The sequence below is a fragment of the Erpetoichthys calabaricus genome, chromosome 3 (assembly GCF_900747795.2).
Source record: "Erpetoichthys calabaricus chromosome 3, fErpCal1.3, whole genome shotgun sequence".
NCBI classification, from domain to species: Eukaryota; Metazoa; Chordata; class Cladistia; order Polypteriformes; family Polypteridae; genus Erpetoichthys; species Erpetoichthys calabaricus.
The window spans coordinates 90,147,611-90,168,417 of record NC_041396.2 but is presented as its reverse complement, the minus strand read 5'-3'; the positions used below and the strand labels follow the sequence as shown (position 1 = coordinate 90,168,417).

Genomic DNA, 20,807 nt, shown 5'->3' with positions numbered 1-20,807 from the left:
AATGCAACTGATCATTTGGTTGCTGTTCTTAATTTTGGCACTATAAAACTATGCCAAAACTAAATGCCCCGCATGCATACTCACTGTAATGCAATACAGTTAACACACTGGATGGCATTTAAATTTGGCACCAGTCTTCTGTGGCTTTAATCCAAAACAATTTACAAAAGTGGTCCACATAACCAGTCAATCCAACTTTCCGTTTTTTTTTTTTTTTCCATCCTCGTGCCAACATGTCTGCATTACTTAAAGATGTTCAACATCAAATGTATGCATAAAAACCAAAACGACTTTTTTTAAATAAAGTTTTATTTGCTGAATGGTGTACACAGTACATGTCCTATACAGCTTACTTTTATGCAGACTGTTCATGCTTGAAAAAACAATATATATATATACACATTATATATATATATAATAATATATATATATATATATATATAAAACAATAAAAATGTTTTGTAGTATATACACAAAATGTTCCTATTTTCTTTCAAATGCCGAGAAAAAGCCTCCAAATACAGAACCCATTATACAGTACCTGACAATCCCAAATGTAACTACATGCAAAAGCCCTTGAAAGTATTGCAAAGACAAACCACTAGCAATTTCTTCTTCTTAGACATTAAATGCAGTGCACATCATGAATTAACTCTACAAATAAGTTTTAATCCAAGGCAGAAGGAAACTGTGTGAAGAAAACAATACTTTTAAAGTAATGCACTGCTCCTGCATCAATGAAGTGGTGAGACCAGAAATTTAAGCTACAAATTAAAAAGTGAAACTGGTATTTAAAAAAAGAAAAAGAAAAAAAAGCACTATCTTGGGTTCACCACTTTCATTGCTGCATAAATACTATACAAACCATCACACTGTATTGTTCTGGTCAGATTATAAAGAAAACCAATAATCGGCACAGAATGTAACAAAAAAAAAAAAAAAAACGCATCAGAAATCCCAGAAGACCGTTTGAGCTCTACACTGCACTGTTGCTTTGGAGTACCACCTTAGATAGATATGTGACATTAATTCTGTGGTTAAAATCCACATGAACACATTACACTTTAGATCAGAGACACAATACATAAGGGAAGTGCTACATCTAACACCTTAAAGATTTCAGATACACATTAGTCTTGAATAATAATAATAATAATAATAATAATAATAAAAAGTCATCTGAATACAAATGATACTCGGTCTTGAGAAAAAGCACCCAAAGTGTTACAGAAGAGTTGAATTTTATATATATATATATATATATATATATATATAAAATAAAAAAAGGTAATTTATCATGTTTGTATGACACAATTTTCAATTTAAAAAAAAAAAGAAGCATAGGAGGTGGGGTCACATATTCTCCACATTCATTCATCCAAACTAGCAGCAGTCATCCTGTATGAGTGAAAGTACCAAATATGAACAAAAATCACTATGTAGGATTTCAATAATTATTAATCAAGTTAATCTTAACTAACAATGATAAAAGCATGTTGTAACTGTTTGAACCCAGATGAAACTTCAAATTCATAATTATAACTGGAGGTGCAAACTTGGGAGATAAACTGAGGAAAGAAAACACAACCAACCAATCTCACTGCAGCCACATACTCTACTTACAACAAAAAATACTTAGAAAAACTGTACATTTGACTGCTAGTGTGGACACAATTAGCAGCAATGCTTCCACAACACTGTATTATGCCACGTTTGAATACTCATTCAGGCGCTCACACACTGGTGGAGGGGGTTGGAGAGAATTGTGCTGCCAGCTCTACAGTATGTAGACAAGGTCAAGAATGGAGGATGAGCAGGACAAGCTCTTCAATTATGACACTCTTATCATCTGTCCCACAACTTCTTCAACTGGTTGAGACTGATCTGACTGGGCCTGTGGGAGAAATAAAGAAAGAAAACAAATGTATAAATCAATAACTACAGTCCAGCATTTTGAAAATACTATGCATGGATACATTAATATGTTTAGGCATTAATTGATCGGTTTAATTTTAGATGCTGCCTAGACATTAAACATGCTTCACAACTACTTACCAGATTTTCTGGAATGTGGCAGGCTGTCATTTTGATTAGAATTAACCCCAAATTAAGGTAGCGGAATTGAAGTTTCTAAAGGAAACGTCGTGTATCAGTAAAATACAACTAACGCTGCAGCTGTAACTACCTTTCAGAACATGTAAACCACCTGCAGCTAAGTATGTCTGGGACTGGTCAGTACCTGGATTGGAGACCATCATGGAAAAAGTTTGAAATGCTGCTGGAGGCACTTATCTTGAGGTCCATTTCTGGATCCTTAAGCTCCAGAAGAGCGATGAAGACAATGTACTATAAAAATTGATGCTTTACTTTGGATGAGACATAAAACAGAGTTCTTGACTGTCTTTTTTTTTTTTTTTGACCAAAAAGGATCCCTGGGCATCTTACGAAAAAGAGTTTGGTGTTTCCCAATGAACTGGCCAAACTGCCCACCATGCCCTGGTCATTTTGGCACCCTAATAATCCCCTGTACATTACTGGCTAACTCTCTCTCTCTCTCTCATGCCTTTACCATAACATAGCTATTGTGTGATGGGCACACTGGTACATGGCTGCCATTGCATCTCCCAGATGAATGCTACACATTGGTGGTGGCTGAAGTGATTCCCCACTATCTGTGTAAAGCACTTTGTGTATTGATTAAGGTGCTATACAAATGTAATTATTATTATAACTAAAAAACAATTAACTTCACATAAAAAAAAGCTTCTAACCTCTCTCATTTTGGGCAAATGAAGAAAAAAAGAAAAAAAAAAAAAAGATTGACAAAATGGTAAAGCAGCACTGCAGAAAATATCACGCTATCCTTTGTTCTTTGTATTTCAACATAATTTAAACGCATGCCTGAGCCCTTAGCAATCACAGAACATCCTGCTAGCTACCACATTTAATCAAAAAATAAAATCCAACAAAAAACAGTGGTCCCAGAGTGCAAACACACACAAAAACCGTGGGCATAAAAATGGATCAAAGTGTGGCTTTTTTAACATGGCATTGTAAAAGTTAAGTATGTGCCATACACCTTAGGGCTCATTTATACTTCACGCTCAGAACGCGTAAGCGCCAGCATCATGGCCGCCACACGTTCATTTGATGCGTCCTCTGAGCAGGTCCTCAGAAATTAACGCGACGTGTGCGCGAGTTGCAGTACCAGCAAAAAGTCGGGGGGGCGCAGTGTGCTAAAAGTTGGAATGTGATGTCAGAGTATGTTTACTATCTACATGTGACAGAAAGCCGCTTTGCAGATCCTACGAGATCAGTGTGCGCGCTTCGATATTTGATAAATGGTTCGATGTGGTGAAGCAAAATGCAGACATACAGATGTATTCATGGTGCTTTTATATTCAAGCGTCGCATATTCCCGATCGTAATGACACGGTATGTTTTAAAATTCTCACATACCGTCTACTGTGCTATCTTTTTTTCTAGGGCTTCCTCTGCTTCTGACAGCAGCAAATCGCCAGCAATAGATCGCCACACTCTCTGCACATTTAGAATCCTTAGATTTATACTTGATATCACTTTCATGATGAAAAGCATTAAAGTATGTATATTACATTTTACAGATAAATCGGTAATTTCGTTTAAATAATGAATACTGTTAATAATTACACACATGGGGTGACAGTGGCAGAGCATTAGCGCTGCTGTCTTGCAGGGAGTCACGTCGCTGATATTCCCTGCCTGGAGTTTACATGTTTTTCTGCTGGGTTTCCTCAGTGTCTAGTATATGTGTGTGCTTGTATTCACCTTGCGATGAGCCGGGGCATCGTCCAGGGATTGTTTCTCACTCGTGCCCAATGCTTGCTGGAATGGACACATCCCTGGATTTAATCAATCAACATCCTTTTCAGAGATATTGCGGTAAGGTGTCATCGGAATTTAATGGGTGTTCTAGGCAATTCACAACACAGTGAAGCCGAACATGTTGTCACCGTGATAATATCTCGCACTGCCACCTGGCAGATTCCTCCAGATTTACGTAAAGTACGCGCGCAAGTATAAACACTTCAACGCTTGTGTAGCAGGAGCGTCCGCTGCAGCATGCATCGCGTGAAGTATAACTCCGGCCTAACTGTATCCAATGATGTTTTAGATGATGCAATTATTAGCAACATGAAAAAGCAGAACAAATAAAGTAGGGATGCTCCGATCAGGTTTTTTAAGGCCAATACCGATCACTGATTTCATGTTACTTCATGTTACTTGATTGGCCTATTCCGATTTTTTTCCCCTCTTTACCCCTTTAAAAAACTTTACACTAATCACCTGCATAACCAGACAAACAGAAATTACATGACCTATATTAAAAAGAGTATTTTTATAACTAAACTATAGAGCACAGGTCTTAACTGTTCATTTTTAACAAGACAGTGACCATAAAATACCAAAAATAAAATTTCCTTAAAATATACTTTACAATTTACAAAAACATTTATCCATAATACATGTGGCATAAAACAAAATAAAATGCTTCTCTTAAGCTGTCACATTGTTTAGTTTTTTTTCTGTAATGTGCATATGAAATAAGACATAATTTAAAAAAAAAGTAGTTTTCCCTATTTCTGTAACAGCAAAAAAATAATATATATTACAGTAATCCCTCCTCCATCGCGGGGGTTGCGTTCCAGAGCCACCCGCGAAATAAGAAAATCCGCGAAGTATTTTTATATTGTCATGCTTGGGTCACAGATTTGCGCAGAAACACAGGAGGTTGTAGAGAGACAGGAACGTTATTCAAACACTGCAAACAAACATTTGTCTCTTTTTCAAAAGTTTAAACTGTGCTCCATGACAAGACAGAGATGACAGTTCTGTCTCACAATTAAAAGAATGCAAACATATCTTCCTCTTCAAAGGAAACAGAGAGGAAAGCAAACAAATCAATAGGGCTGTTTGGCTTTTAAGTATGCGAAGCACAGCAGCACAAAGCGGTTGAAGGCGGCAGCTCACACCCCCTCCGTCAGGAGCAGGGAGAGAGAGAGAGAGAGAGAGAGACAGAGAAAAACAAAGTCAAAAATCAATACGTGCCCTTTGAGCTTTTAAGTATGCGAAGCACCGTGCAGTATGTTGCTTCACGAAGCAGCTGCACACAGAAGGTAGCAACGTGAAGATAATCTTTCAGCATTTTTAGACGAGCGTCCGTATCGTCTAGGTGTGCGAACAGCCCCCCTGCTCACACCCCCTACGTCAGGATCAGAGAAAGTCAGCGCAAGAGAGAGAGAGAGAAAGTAAGTTGGGTTTCTTCTTAGCCATCTGCCAATAGCGTCCCTTGTATGAAATCAACTGGGCAAACCAACTGAGGAAGCATGTACCAGAAATTAAAAGACCCATTGTCCTCAGAAATCCGCAAACCAGCAAAAAATCCGCGATATATATTTAAATATGCTTACATATAAAATCCGCGATAGAGTGAAGCCGCGAAAGGTGAAGCGCGATATAGCGAGGGATCACTGTATATATATGGACACGGACACAGAGTGGCATGCAAAAGTTTGATCACCCTTGTTTTAAATGTCTGTTTTAAGTGAACAAAAGATGAACTGATGACCAAAAGGCATACAATTAAAAATGGCACTTTTGTTTGATATTTTAAGCAAGTTTACAATTTTTTTCCATCATTCACAGGTACAAAATACCAAAAAAAAAAAAAAAAAAAAGGGCCTGAAGCAAAAGTTTGGCACCCACCATGGTCAGTACTTAGTAACACTTCTTTAACAAATATCACAGCATGTAAACACTTTTTACATCCAGCTAAGAGTCTTTCAGTACTTACCTGGGGGGATTTTCACCCATTTGTCCTAACAAAGGGCTTCTAACTAAGATTCTTGGGCCATCTTACATGCACTGCTCTTTTGAGATCTATCCACAAACTTTCAATAATGTTTAAGTCGGTGGACTGTGAAGGCCATTGCAGAACTGTCAGCTTGCGCTTAAGGTATTCCATTGTAGATTTTGAGGTGCTTTTCGGATCATTATCTTGTTGTAGGACCCAACCACTTTTGAGCTTCAACTTTTTTACAGATAAATATGTTTCATTCTAGAATTTGCCAGGTATTTAAATCCATTCTTCCCTCTACCAATGACAGGTTCCCTGTACCACTGGCTGCAACATGAGCCCAAAGCGGATCGCTCCCATGCTTACTAGCTGGAGAGATGTTCTTTTCCTGAAATTTGGTATGTTTCTCCAAACATACCATTGCACGTTGTGGCCAAAAAGTTCCATTTTGACATCCTTAGTCCACTTGACTTGTTTCCAAAATGCATCACACTTGTTTAGATGTTCATTTGCAGGTTTCAGACACTGTGGCTAGGATGAAGGAGAAGTTTTCCTCTGCTGACTCTACCACCACTCCAGAGTCTGCTAAATCTTCGTGAATGTCTTTTACAGCTTGACAGGGTTTTTAATTTGCCTTTTTTGTGTGTGTGTTTTTTTTTGTTCTTTATTTCGCCTTATACAATTTCTTGTATTAGGAATTTGGTAGTTTTCGCATACCCCTTGGGGTCAGAGCGCAGGGTCTGCCATTGTACAGCGCCCCTGGAGCAATTACAGGTTAAGGGCCTTGCTCAAGGGCCCAGCAGAGCAGGATCTCTTTTGGCAGTGACGGGGATTCGAACCGGCAACCTTCGGGATACCAGCGCAGATCCTTAGCCTCAGAGCCACCACTCCGCCCTTTGCCTTTCTAGCAATCCAACAAGCAGTTCTTTCAGAAAGTTTTCTTAGTCTTCTAGACTTCAACTTGACCTCCACTGTTCCTGTTAACTGCCATTTCTTAACAACATTACGAACTAAGGGACTACCTGAAAATGCTTTATTATATTCTTGTATCCTCTCCTGCTTTGTGAGCATGAATTACTTGATTTGTCAGAGTTATATGCAGCTGTTTAGAAGAACACATGGATGCCGATTGTTGGGACAAGGTTTGAGCAGTCAGAGAATTTACACAGCAATTTGCATCACCTAGAGTTTCCCCAACGATGACTGTGAATAAGTCATAGCTCTAACAAACTAACGTCTGAGAGCTCAAATACTTTGGGGTGCCCCAACTTTAGCATGTTGCTCCTTTCCTTTTTTCACTGTACAACTGATTGTACAAAACAAAAACAATACACTAATCTTGCATAAAATGCTGAAAAGAAATAAGTCATCTTTAACTTTATGCCTTTTGGTGATCAGTTCATCTTCTGCTACCCTGACTGTTCATGTTTTGACTGGAATAAAGTTGGTTTTGTTGAAGCTTTTGGACTCAGCGTCTTCTCTCAAGTGTAAGACAGTGACTCACAAGTCACATGGTACCAGAAGTATGGTCGTGCACCAATGGATTCTCACCAGGTGCACGATGCTCCACTCCCAACAGAGCTGGATGAGGCTCCTGCAGGTGCGACTACCCTTGCCCATCCCAGAGATGTGTTGGGTGAAGATGAATCACTTGGATGACCCAGAGTGTTTCCTATTCTGTTTTGAACGCACGACAACACTGATGTGTTAGGACAAGAGAGGCTAGGCAGCTATTTTGGCCCCCTTTTTGACCAGGGAGGCCCTACAGATCATGCAAACCTTCCTTGTGTAAGGCTTGATGATTACGACTTATGTGAAGCAACAGATCCTCCTACAGTATTTTTAGTCGACCAATGAGAAACGTGTACCAAGTTTCATGAATACTGCTTCAGCCGTTCGGAAGTGATTCTGGAACATCATCATCATATATATTATATATTATATATTATATACACACATACATACATACACATATATACATACATATACACATACATAAATGTAATGAATTATTATTATTATATTATATACATACAGTAGTGCTTGAAAGTTTGTAAACCCTTTAGAATTTTCTGTATTTCTGCATAAATATGACCTAAAACAACATCAGATTTTCACTCAAGTCGTAAAAGTAGATAAAGAGAAACCAGTTAAACAAATGAGACAAAAATATTATACTTGGTCATTTATTTATTGAGGAAAATGATCGAATATTACATATTTGTGAGTGGCAAAAGTATGTTAACCTCTAGGATTAGCAGTTAGTTTGAAGGTGAAATTCGAGTCAGGTGTTTTCAATCAATGTGATGACAGTCAGGTGTGAGTGGGCACCCTGTGTTACTTAAAGAACAGGGATCTATCAAAGTCTGCTCTTCACAACACATGTTTGTGGAAGTGTATCATGGCATGAACCTCAGAAAAACAGTTGTTCTTCCATTATTTTAAGGGACTTTATCTTAAACTTCTATATATAAGCTTTACTTACCCGCACCGCCATCTCTTCCTTTTCTTTAGGAGAAAAAAATCTACCTCCATCTCCTCTTTTTCTCTGCATTGCATGCCGATGACGAGATTCATGCAAGTATTTCTGCAAAGAAAATGCTATACTATTAAAATAATGGAAGACAGAAAACAGTAAAATATCTAAGCTATTACATTAGCAGCTCATACCATCTCAGTATAGTTTATTAGTGGTAAATAATGTAATTCGATATTTTAGAAATTGTGTAAGTAATCAAGAAAAGTATTTGACAATAAGGGATGTAATATAATACGATTGATCTTGGATTCCAAAAAACTTTTGAAATAGCATGAAGTGAGGGGATAGTGATCAAATTAAAAATGGAAATTCAAGGAACTACTGGGGGAGGTGATTGTATATCTACGTAAAACACAACAAGTAATGATGCCAGGAACGTTCTGAATTGATTTTACCATTAATCTCCTACAGTTGATGTAGCATTTAATTTGTAAAACAGTAAGTAAAAATATTAGATATACAGTGGTGTGAAAAACTATTTGCCCCCCTTCCTGATTTCTTATTCTTTTGCATGTTTGTCACACAAAATGTTTCTGATCATCAAACACATTTAACCATTACTCAAATATAACACAAGTAAACACAAAATGCAGTTTTTAAATGATGGTTTTTATTATTTAGGGAGAAAAAAAATCCAAACCTACATGGCCCTGTGTGAAAAAGTAATTGCCCCCTTGTTAAAAAATAACCTAACTGTGGTGTATCACACCCGAGTTCAATTTCCGTAGCCACCCCCAGGCCTGATTACTGCCACACCTGTTTCAATCAAGAAATCACTTAAATAGGAGCTGCCTGACACAGAGAAGTAGACCAAAAGCACCTCAAAAGCTAGACATCATGCCAAGATCCAAAGAAATTCAGGAACAAATGAGAACAGAAGTAATTGAGATCTATCAGTCTGGTAAAGGTTATAAAGCCATTTCTAAAGCTTTGGGACTCCAGCGAACCACAGTGAGAGCCATTATTCACAAATGGCAAAAACATGGAACAGTGGTGAACCTTCCCAGGAGTGGCCGGCCGACCAAAATTACCCCAAGAGCGCAGAGACGACTCATCCGAGAGGTCACAAAAGACCCCAGGACAACGTCTAAAGAACTGCAGGCCTCACTTGCCTCAATTAAGGTCAGTGTTCATGACTCCACCATAAGAAAGAGACTGGGCAAAAACGGCCTGCATGGCAGATTTCCAAGACGCAAACCACTGTTAAGCAAAAAGAACATTAGGGCTCGTCTCAATTTTGCTAAGAAACATCTCAATGATTGCCAAGACTTTTGGGAAAATACCTTGTGGACTGATGAGTCAAAAGTTGAACTTTTTGGAAGGCAAATGTCCCGTTACATCTGGCGTAAAAGGAACACAGCATTTCAGAAAAAGAACATCATATCAACAGTAAAATATGGTGGTGGTAGTGTGATGGTCTGGGGTTGTTTTGCTGCTTCAGGACCTGGAAGGCTTGCTGTGATAGATGGAACCATGAATTCTACTGTCTACCAAAAAAGTCCTGAAGGAGAATGTCCGGCCATCTGTTCGTCAACTCAAGCTGAAGCGATCTTGGGTGCTGCAACAGGACAATGACCCAAAACACACCAGCAAATCCACCTCTGAATGGCTGAAGAAAAACAAAATGAAGACTTTGGAGTGGCCTAGTCAAAGTCCTGACCTGAATCCAATTGAGATGCTATGGCATGACCTTAAAAAGGCGGTTCATGCTAGAAAACCCTCAAATAAAGCTGAATTACAACAATTTTGCAAAGATGAGTGGGCCAAAATTCCTCCAGAGCGCTGTAATAGACTCATTGCAAGTTATCGCAAACGCTTGATTGCAGTTATTGCTGCTAAGGGTGGCCCAACCAGTTATTAGGTTCAGGGGGCAATTACTTTTTCACACAGGGCCATGTAGGTTTGGATTTTTTTTTCTCCCTAAATAATAAAAACCACCATTTACAAACTGCATTTTGTGTTTACTTGTGTTATATTTGACTAATGGTTAAATGTGTTTGATGATCAGAAACATTTTGTGTGACAAACATGCAAAAGAATAAGAAATCAGGAAGGGGGCAAATAGTTTTTCACACCACTGTAAATATTCAAGGTGGAGTGGGGTGTGTATGAAAGTACATCTTAGATGAGGTACACCTTTGGAGTCTATATGGACCAGTCACTGTACAAAACTAGACAGGATACAAGAGCAATTAAGAAGTACACTAAAAGGATGTTATTTTACATAATACACTAGGAATACAAATCAATGAAGAGTATCCAAGTTATACAGTGCATTTTTGAGTATACCATATCCTTAGACATTAGAATCAAAATACCTGCAACTTAAATATCTGGAACCAATCAAGGACTGATAACCTATGTAAAGTCAAATTGCCCATTTAAAAAAAAAAATAGAACATTTGATATTAAAGATAATTGTTGCATGGCATATACACATTAGAACACATAAAGGGACTAATTTCTGGAGATTTTGACAGTAACAATAACTGATCAGTCAAATTTTCTTTTAGATCAAATATGTCTCCTTTGTCTGCAGAACATAATTCACTTTTGTTAAAGATGGAACTCTCACCTTTTAAAATAATAGTTTGACTCACTATCTAATTTGGATTATTTTTGCAACTGCACTTAAATTATTCCTGAAAATAAATGCACTTCTTTTTCTTTTGGCTGCTCCCATTAGGGGTTACCTTGGCAGATCTTCATCTTCCATATCTTTCTGTCCTCTGCATCTTGCTCTGTTAAACTCATCACCTGCATGTCCTCTCTCTCCACATCCATAAACCTTCTCTTAGGCCTTCCTCTTTTCCTCTTCCCTGTTAGCTCTATCCTTAGCATCCTTCTCCCAATATACCCAGCATCTCTCATCTGCACATGTCCAAACCAACACAATCTCGCCTCTCTGTCTCCAAACCGTCCAACTTAAGCTGACCCTCTAATGTACTCATTTCTAATCCCATCCATCCTCGTCACACCCAGTGCAAATCTTAGCATCTTTAACTCTGTCACCTAAAATAAAATTTGCAGATTTTATTTTTTTTCTCCAGCCATCTGGAGTTTTTTTTTTTGTTTTTTTTGTTCACCCTGGCCATCGGACCTTACTCTTTTTTTTATGTTAACTAATATTGTCTTATTTTAATTTATGTTGTTTTATATATATTTATTTACTGTTCTTCATTATGTGAATCACTTTGAGCTACTTTTTTTGTATGAAAGTGTGCTATACAAATTATTATTATTATTATTATTACCTCCAGCTCTGTCTCCTGCTTTCTGGTCAGTGCCACCGTCTCCAACCCATATAACATAGCTGGTCTCACTACCGCCCTGTAGATCTGACCTTCTCTTTCACTTTTGCTGATACCCGTCTGTCACAAATTACTCCTGACACTCTTCTCCACCCATTCCACCCTTCCTGCACACTCTTTTTCACCTCTCTTCTACAATCCCCAATACTCTGTACTGTTGATCACAAGTATTTAAACTCAAATCCACCTTCGCAAACTCTACTCCCTGCATCCTCACCATTCCGCTGACTCCCTCATTTATACACATGTATTCTGTCTTGTTCCTACTGACCTTCATTCCTCTCCTCCCTAGAGCATATATCCACCTCTCCATGGTCTCCTCAACATGCTCCTTACTATCGCTACAGATCACAATGTCATCAGCAAACTTCATAGTCCACTGGGATTCCTGTCTAATCTCATCTGTCAACCTGTCTATCACCATTGCAAATAAAGGGCTCAACGCCGATCCCTTATGTAATCCCACCTCCACCTTCAATGCATCCGTCACTCCTACTGCAGACCTCACCACTGTCACATTTCCCTCATACCTGATTTGAATTTCACCATGATTGTGTTCTGTGTGCAAAAATACTTGTAGCAGTCAATGTGGTTATTGTTAAAGTGACTCCCTCTGCAGTTTTTAATTTTGCTCATACTGAGGATTTTGTTAAAGTGAACCCCATCTACCGGTCTTATATTTGCTCATATTTGGACCTGCGTCCATATTGCATAAAGTGTGCAGAAACACTTGCAACACACACTGTGTCTTAAGCAAAGGTATTGTCACTGAATTACTGAGGGTTTTGTTAAAGTGACCCATCTGCCATTCCTTTTTTAGTTCATATCTTGGTCTGGGTAGTGTAAAAGTGTGCATTGAATGTCCAACAGGCTTCCACCTTCCCACTCAAAAGTCTTATTCATAGGTACTTTTAATTTTTTCCAAACGTTTTACCAACAGGAGTAAAAAAAGTGTTCAGAAAACAACACTGCTCAGTTTTTTCAGAAAAGAGACGCCACAAACTAATGATGGTGCAGCATCAACTCCTGATGTGGCAATTTCAGACAAAGACATTGCAGAGGCTGATCCATCAGTAACTGGTGGTGTAACTCTGGACATGTTAACGTCAAAATCTCCACTTGCTGCAGAGATATCGAACTGTTGGCCGTAAGTTTACGTCCCTGCTACTTGCCCAGAGAGTTTGGACATGTCATTGTTGTCATCGTGTACATCCCTCCTCGGGCGGACGTGGAGACAGCGAGTGACATCATCCACTCTGCTGTTGCTAAGTTACAAACGCAGCACCCTGAGGCGCTTGTGCTAATCGCTGGAGACTTTAACCATGTGACGCTGGACAAAACATTACCTGCATTCTCCCAGTATGTGGACTGTAACACCCGGGGAAATAAGACTATTGATTTACTGTATGCAAACGTTAAAGACGCATACAGCGCCACCCTGCTGCCTGCGCTTGGGAAAGCAGATCATAACCTGGTTCTGCTTCAGCCTCACTATAAACCAAAAGTGAGAGTCCTACCTGTAACCACACGATCATTCAGGAAGTGGACCCCGGAGGCTGAGAATACTCTGAGAGAATGTTTTGGAACTACAGACTGGGATATCCTGCAGGGATCTCATAGTGAGAACATTGAGGAAGTTGTTGACTGCACTACTGACTACATCAACTTCTGTATGGACATTGTAGTTCCAGTAAGAACAGTACGCTGCTATGCTAACAACAAGCCATGGATTACAAGTGACATCAAGGGCCTTTTGAACCAGAAGAAAAGGGCTTTTAAAGACGGTGATCAGCATGAGCTCAAGCGCGTGCAGAAGGAACTCTGAGTCCAGCTCAGGGCGGCAAAGGAGCAGTACAGGAGAAAGCTGGAGCAGAAGTTGCAGAATAACAGCATGAAGGAAGTGTGGGATGGGATGAAGATCATCACTGGCTGCAGCTCGAAGCGGGGTACCACCATCGAGAGAGACGTGAAGAGAGCAAACCAAATGAACAACTTCAACAGGTTTGACCACCCTAACCCACTCTCACACTCACCTCGGAGTACTGCACCCTCCACACATCCTTCTGCTGATACCAGCATAGTAAAGACATTCCCACCCATAATTACAACAGCGCAAGTGAGCAGAGAGCTGAGGAGACTTCGTGCCAGCAAAGCAGCGGGTCCAGATGGAGTATCGCCACGACTGCTGAAGGTCTGTGCATTGGAGCTGGGGGGTCCTCTACAGCGCATCTTAAACCTGAGCCTGGAACAGGGGAGAGTCCCGAGGCTTTGGAAAACATCTTGTATCACCCCAGTCCCAAAGGTATCACGTCCTAGTGAGCTGAATGACTTTTGGCCTGTTGCTCTGACATCACATGTGATGAAGACCATGGAGAGGCTGCTGCTTCACCACCTTAGGCCACAGGTTCAACACGCCCTTGACCCTCTGCAGTTTGCATATCAGGAAAAGGTGGGAGCGGAGGATGCCATCATCTATATGCTACACCGATCCCTCTCTCACTTGGACAGAGGCAGTGGTGCTGTAAGAATTATGTTTCTAGACTTCTCTAGCGCCTTCAACACAATCCAACCTCTGCTCCTTAGGGACAAGCTGACAGAGATGGGATTAGATTCATACCTAGTGGCATGGATCGTGGACTATCTTAAAGACAGACCTCAGTATGTGCGTCTTGGGAACTGCACGTCTGACATTGTGGTCAGCAACACAGGAGCGCCACAGGGGACTGTACTTTCTCCGGTCCTGTTCAGCCTATATACATCAGACTTCCAATACAACTTGGAGTCCTGCCATGTGCAAAAGTTCGCTGATGACACTGCTATCGTGGGCTGCATCAGGAATGGGCTGGAGGAGGAGTATAGGGACCTAACCAATGACTTTGTTAAATGGTGCGACTCAAACCACCTACACCTGAACACCAGCAAAACCAAAGAGCTGGTGGTGGATTTTAGGAGGCCCAGACCCCTCATAGACCCCGTGATCATCAGAGGTGACTGTGTGCAGATGGTGCAGATCTATAAATATCTGGGAGTGCAGCTGGATGATAAATTAGACTGGACTGCCAATACTGATGCGCTGTGCAAGAAAGGACAGAGCCGGTTATACTACCTTAGAAGGCTGGCGTCCTTCAACATCTGCAATAAGATGCTGCAGATGTTCTATCAGACAGTTGTGGCGAGCGCCCTCTTCTACGCAGTGGTGTGCTGGGGAGGCAGCATTAAGAGGAAAGACGCCTCACGTCTGGACAAACTGGTGAGGAAGGCAAGCTCTATTGTTGGCATGGAGCTGGACAGTTTAACATCTGTGGCAGAGCGAAGGGCGCTCAGCAGGCTCCTATCAATTATGGAGAATCCACTGCATCCACTAAACAGTATCATCTCCAGACAGAAGAGCAGCTTCAGCGACAGACTGCTGTCACTGTCCTGCTCCACTGACAGATTGAGGAGATCATCCCTCCCCCAAACTATGCGACTCTTTAATTCCATCCAGGGGGGGTAAACGTTAACATTTAACATTATACATAGTTATTGTCTGTTTTTCACCTGCATTATTATCATTCTTTAATTTAATATTATTTATTGTATCAGTATGCTGCTGCTGAAGAATGTGAATTTCCCATTGGGATTAATAAAGTATCTATCTATCTATCTATCAGGGGAAATCTCTTCAGCACACACTCTGCCAATTGATAAATCTAAGCACCACTTATCTGGCAAACAACAAACAATGGTTTAAAGATTTTGATTGGATAATGGTCAAAGGAAATGGTATGTGTTGCTCATTGTGCATGAAATATTCAAACAAACACCCCCCAAGGAGGGAGTTACCTTGAGTAAACATGCCATGCACAAGAATTTGAAAAGACAGCTTGATGGACCATGAAAAAAGTAAACCTACCAAAAAAGTACATATGTAAATCGAAAAAAAAACCCAATAAAAAGTGGGAATAAAAATCAATAAATAAATCCATTAAAAAATCCGAGGTTAAAATGCAGTCTAACTCCTCCTGATCTCAGCCCACCTCTTTTTCATTCACCCCGGCTCACCCATTGCTCGCGTTGCTGGCGGAGACTCCGCAGCCACGAGCTCCTTTCGGCCGACCTCTGTTTTGGCTGCCTCCAGGCATCACGGCCAGACCGTCAGAGGTCAGCTCTCCTCCCTTCTTCATTCGCGCTCACGTGGTCGCACCTCAGAAGCCTAGGGAGGGCACCCGCCTTACTTGCCACACTCCAACTTGATGTTCACTGGGGCGAACTAGCCCCTAGAGTGCCACAGCTAACGCTCCTTCACGGGGCTCCAGCTCGTGAGGTCTCCTCCTTTCAGGTGGCCAGATAGTCCTTCTAAGACTGCCTTTCACATCCCTTAACCTCCTTCTGTTTCTTTTATTCTTTGATTTCTCCATCTTTGAATTCTCCCCCTTTCCTTGTGCCAACTTGTATGTATTATATGTATATATCTATATATATATTATATATATATATATACACATACACACACACACACACACACATACATACATATATACACACAGTGCATCCAGAAAGTATTCACAGCACATCACTTTTTCCACCTTTTGTTATGTTACAGCCTTATTCCAAAATGGATTAAATTCATTTTTTTCCTCAGAATTCTACACAAAACACCCCATAATGACAACGTGAAAAAAGTTTACTTGAGGTTTTTGCAAATTTATTAAAAATAAAAAAACTGAGAAATCACATGTACATAAATAAGTATTCATAGCCTTTGCTCAAAACTTTGTCGACGCACCTTTGGCAGCAATAACCGCCTCAAGTCTTTTTGAATATGATGCCACAAGCTTGGCACACCTATCCTTGGCCAGTTTCGCCTATTCCTCTCAAGCTCCATCAGGTTGGATGGAAAGCGTCGGTGCACAGCCATTTTAAGATCTCTCCAGAGATGTTCAATCGGATTCAAGTCTGGGCTCTGGCTGGGCCACTCAAGGACATTCACAGAGTTGTCCTGAAGCCACTCCTTTGATATCTTGGCTGTGTGCTTAGGGTCATTGTCCTGTTGAAAGATGAACCGTCGTCCCAGTCTGAGGTCAAGAGAGCTCTGGAGCAGGTTTTCATCCAGGATGTCTCTGTACATTGCTGCAGTCATCTTTCCTTTTATCCTGACTAGTCTCCCAGTCCCTGCCACTGAAAAACATCCCCACAGCATGATGCTGCCACCACCACGCTTCACTGTAGGGATGGTATTGGCCTGGTGATGAGCAGTGCCTGGTTTCCTCCAAACGTGACGCCTGGCATTCACACCAAAGAGTTCAATCTTTGTCTCATCTGACCAGAGAATTTTCTTTCTCATGGTCTGAGAGTCCTTCAGGTGCCTTTTGGCAAACTCCAGGCGGGCTGAATTCAAAGACACCCCAAAAATCAAAGTGAAAAATGATGCGGCAGGCCAGTCCATTTTGCTGAAATTTCATTGCAGCAAATCAAAGTTGTATTCAGTAGTTTGTATGGCCCCCACGTGCTTGTATGCATGCCTGACGTCAGGGCATCCTCCTAATGAGAATACGGATGGTGTCCTGGGGTATCTCCTCCCAGATCTGGACCAGGGCATCACTGAGCTCCTGAACAGCCTGAGGTGCAACCTGGTGGCATCAGATGGACCGAAACATAATGTTCCATAGGTATTCTATTGAATTTAGATCAGGCGAGCATAGGGGCCAGTCACTGGTATCAATTCCTTCCTCCTCCAGGAACTGCTTGAATACTCTCGCCACATGAGGCCGGGCATTGTCGTGCACCAGGAGGAAACCAGGATCCACTGCACCAGCATAGGGTCTGACAATGGGTCCAAGGATTTCATCCAGATACCTAATGGCAGTCAAGGTGCCGTTGTCTAGTCTGTAGAGGTCTGTGCGTCCCTCCATGGATATGCCTCCCCAGACCATCACTAACCCACCACCAAACCAGTCAGGCTGAACAATGTTACAGGCAGCCTAACATTCTCCACGGCTTCTCCAGACCCTTTCACGCCTGTCACATATGCTCAGGGTGAACCTGCTCTCATCTGTGAAAAGCACAAGGTGCCAGTGATGGACCTGCCAATTCTGGTATTCTATGGCAAATGCCAATCAAGCTCCACTGTGCCGGGCAGTGAGCACAAGGCCCACTAGAGGACGTCGGGCCCTCAGGCCACCCTCATGAAGTCTGTTTCTGATTGTTTGGTCAAAGACATTCACACCAGTGGCCTGCTAGAGGTTATTTTGTAGGGCGCTGGCAGTGCTCATCCTATTCCTCCTTTCCCAAAGGAGCAGATACCGGTCCTGCTGATGGGTTAAGGACATTCACTGGCCCTGACCAGCTCTCCTAGAGTAACTGCCTGCCTGTCTCCTGGAATCTCCTCCATGCCCTTGAGACTATGCTGGGAGATGCAGCAATCCTTCTGGCAATGGTTCGTATTAATGTGCCATCATGGAGAAGTTGGACTACCTGTGTAACCTCTGTTGGGCCCAGGTATCACCTCATGCTACCAGTAGTGACACTGACCATGGCCAAATGCAAAACTGGTGAAAAAACATTCAGAAAAGATGGAGGGGAAAAATGTCAGTGGCTTCCACCTGTTAGACCATTCCTGTTTTGAGGGTCATCTCAGTATTACCCCTCTAGTGCATCTGTTGTTAATTTCATTAACACTAAAGTAGCTGAAACTGATTAACAACACCCTCTGCTACTTAACTGAAGTTTCAATGACTTGATACTATACTCTTGATTAAAAGGTGTGTATATGTAACACAATCTCTATACGTAGAATTCACACTAAAACATGGTGCAAAGGCAAAAGCGGAAATGCGCGTACGCACAAAAAAATCCAGATGCATAAATCTGTGCGTTTGCCAACTGCAACGTTTATCCACTCCATAAATCCTGGTCAGCGTGAAAAGTAAGACAAGTGCACGCGCCTGCTGCCACTCTCCAAACTCCTCCCAGAATTATGCCTCTTTGAATATGCAAATCAATATAAATAGCCCTTAAGCTCAAGGTTCTGTGAAAAGGCAATGGCAAAAGAAAGGGGGGAAATAGAAGAATTTCAGTGAATACCAAGTGGAGGCAAGGAAAAACGTACTATTTGTTGGTTTAAACAGTGGTATAAACAACAAAAGGAAGTTGATCGAGTGTCGGAGAAACTCGAAAGCTCAAGTTCACAAAGTCGCACAGTGTCAAAATAAAAAAGAAGTTGTCAGATATTAAAGACGCCGTGAAAAGGTGAGTAGTAGCCCACTGTTTGAGTGTCATATGAAAGCTTATTAGGGTACAGAGGAAAAAAAATAGGCACACACTGGGAGAAAAAAAAGCATGAAATGTTAACTTTAATCTCGAAATTTCCACTTTAATCACAGTTTATTTTGCCATTAAAGTAGAACATAATAAACTTCATCTTAAAATCGTTTAATTTAGTAGTTTCTCAAATCCCACCGTAGTAACTAAAGTAGCACATTAAAAGCTTTGTTTTGTATTTGATCTTCTATGTGCTCTGTGTGTGTGAATCACTACATGCTTCTTAAACAGGCTTTCCCTTCCTCCGACAGGACACAGAATCCATTACATTCGTGATATTACACTTCTCTGAATAATTAAAATACTGAGATGTATACTTGATATCATTTTCATTATGATAGGAGTTAAAGCATGCTATTAAACATGGGAACATGGTGGTGCAGTGATTGTTTCTGCCTCACGCAAGATGCTTGCTGCACCGTGCGCAACCTTCAATGAAATAATTTATTGCAGCAGTACTGTCTCTTTCAAAATGTACTAACCCCCAATTCCAGTCCTTACCGTTTCTTTCTCCAAATACCCAATCACCACACAATCAGCTCTGTAACAGACGTTAAGCCATCTGTAAGCTTAAAACGGTGATTCTTCAAAACTTTTAAGGAACATTGAAATATCTTCGTAGTACATGTTTAATTATTCTATCCATCTATCCTTCCAGTGTCACACTAGCCCCAGCAAGAATACAGCGCAAGGCAGGAACAATCCATGAACGGAGCGCCAGCTCCTTGCTAGTGCTGTGGCACCGTGTACCGTGCCCTCACATGTTTATTTAAATGAAGTTAAAGTTTTACCTGTATAATATAATAAACATTTTGCTACATTTCATCTTAAAAATGATATCATCATCATATGTAAATACGCGCTTTATAATGTGGCTCAGGTTGTGCAATATTATAACTGTACAAGGGGGCTCCGCCCCCTGCTCGCTTCGCTCGCCTACCCCCGGCGTTGGGTATCCTGAAATACATTGTTTGTATATCCGTCAGTCGAGCTCGTTCGTTTTGAACCCGTGCCTGCTTTGCTTCCGCAGTTTCAGAAGCGCGTTTACTTCACTCCGCAGTGGTGCCACTCACAATATGGCGGTGACGCCTGTGCCTTCACTCCGCAGTAGTGCCACTCACAATATGGCGGTGAAGCCTGCGCCTTCCATACTTTATGGACCCGTGGGGCCTCTGTAGCGTCTTCCGTTTGAATCTGGGCTGCAGCGCAGTCCTCTTATTTGTGTGGCTGTGTCGGTAGTCGTTAGCCATGGGCGCGTTGTTGCTTCATTACTCATTCACGTCAGTTGAGCTCTTTCGTTTTTGGGCTGTAACTCCTTCGTGCACAGTGGATAAGACTTCGCATGCGGTTTATGAGACGCGCGCTGTACGTGCCTGCGCAGTACATCTCATGGTCCCATCGCCGTGTCCCTGCGTCCATTCCATCCGGTTTACCATTCTCGGTTAGTAATATGGATTGCAAGTTTACAGTGAGGTAATTGTACTTATAAGTACAAAGCGTTCTACAAGGAGCACCTAATGGACTGATTGAGTGAGTTTATAGTTCTTGGGATGAAACGGTTTCTGACCCGCATGCTCTGAAGCGTTTGCCTTACGAGAGCAGTTCAACAGACAGCATGGCTGAGGCAGCGTGTGCTTTTATGCTGTATAACGATAATCTCTTTCCAATCAGCTGCTAAAGCAGCTATGGTATTTAGAATGGTTTGACCATTCTGTGGACCATTATATTGTTACAGGTTAATTACAATCAGATGCATTAAACTAATAAACAATATGCGGTTAATTTCAGTGTATTTATAAAGCCGTGTCAGGATGTGGAT

The 20,807-nt window shown here is 41.2% G+C and overlaps 1 protein-coding gene across 5 annotated transcripts in view; it reads right to left on the bottom strand.

Annotated features, from left to right (window-relative positions):
* Positions 1–293: 293 nt before the first annotated feature.
* nfyal (nuclear transcription factor Y, alpha, like) overlaps positions 294–20,807 on the bottom strand; it is a 51,399-nt gene continuing 30,885 nt past the window's right edge. For 4 of the 5 annotated variants that reach the window (XM_028797100.2, XM_028797104.2, XM_051925000.1 and 1 more), the window contains exons 9-10: positions 8,322–8,423; positions 294–1,894 (exon numbers count right to left, since the gene is read on the bottom strand). In XM_028797100.2, the coding sequence (XP_028652933.1) occupies positions 1,832–1,894; positions 8,322–8,423 (165 nt within the window). In that variant the 3' untranslated portion in view covers positions 294–1,831. The remainder of the gene's footprint in view (positions 1,895–8,321; positions 8,424–20,807) is intronic. The other variant, XM_028797105.2, reaches the window with a different exon arrangement.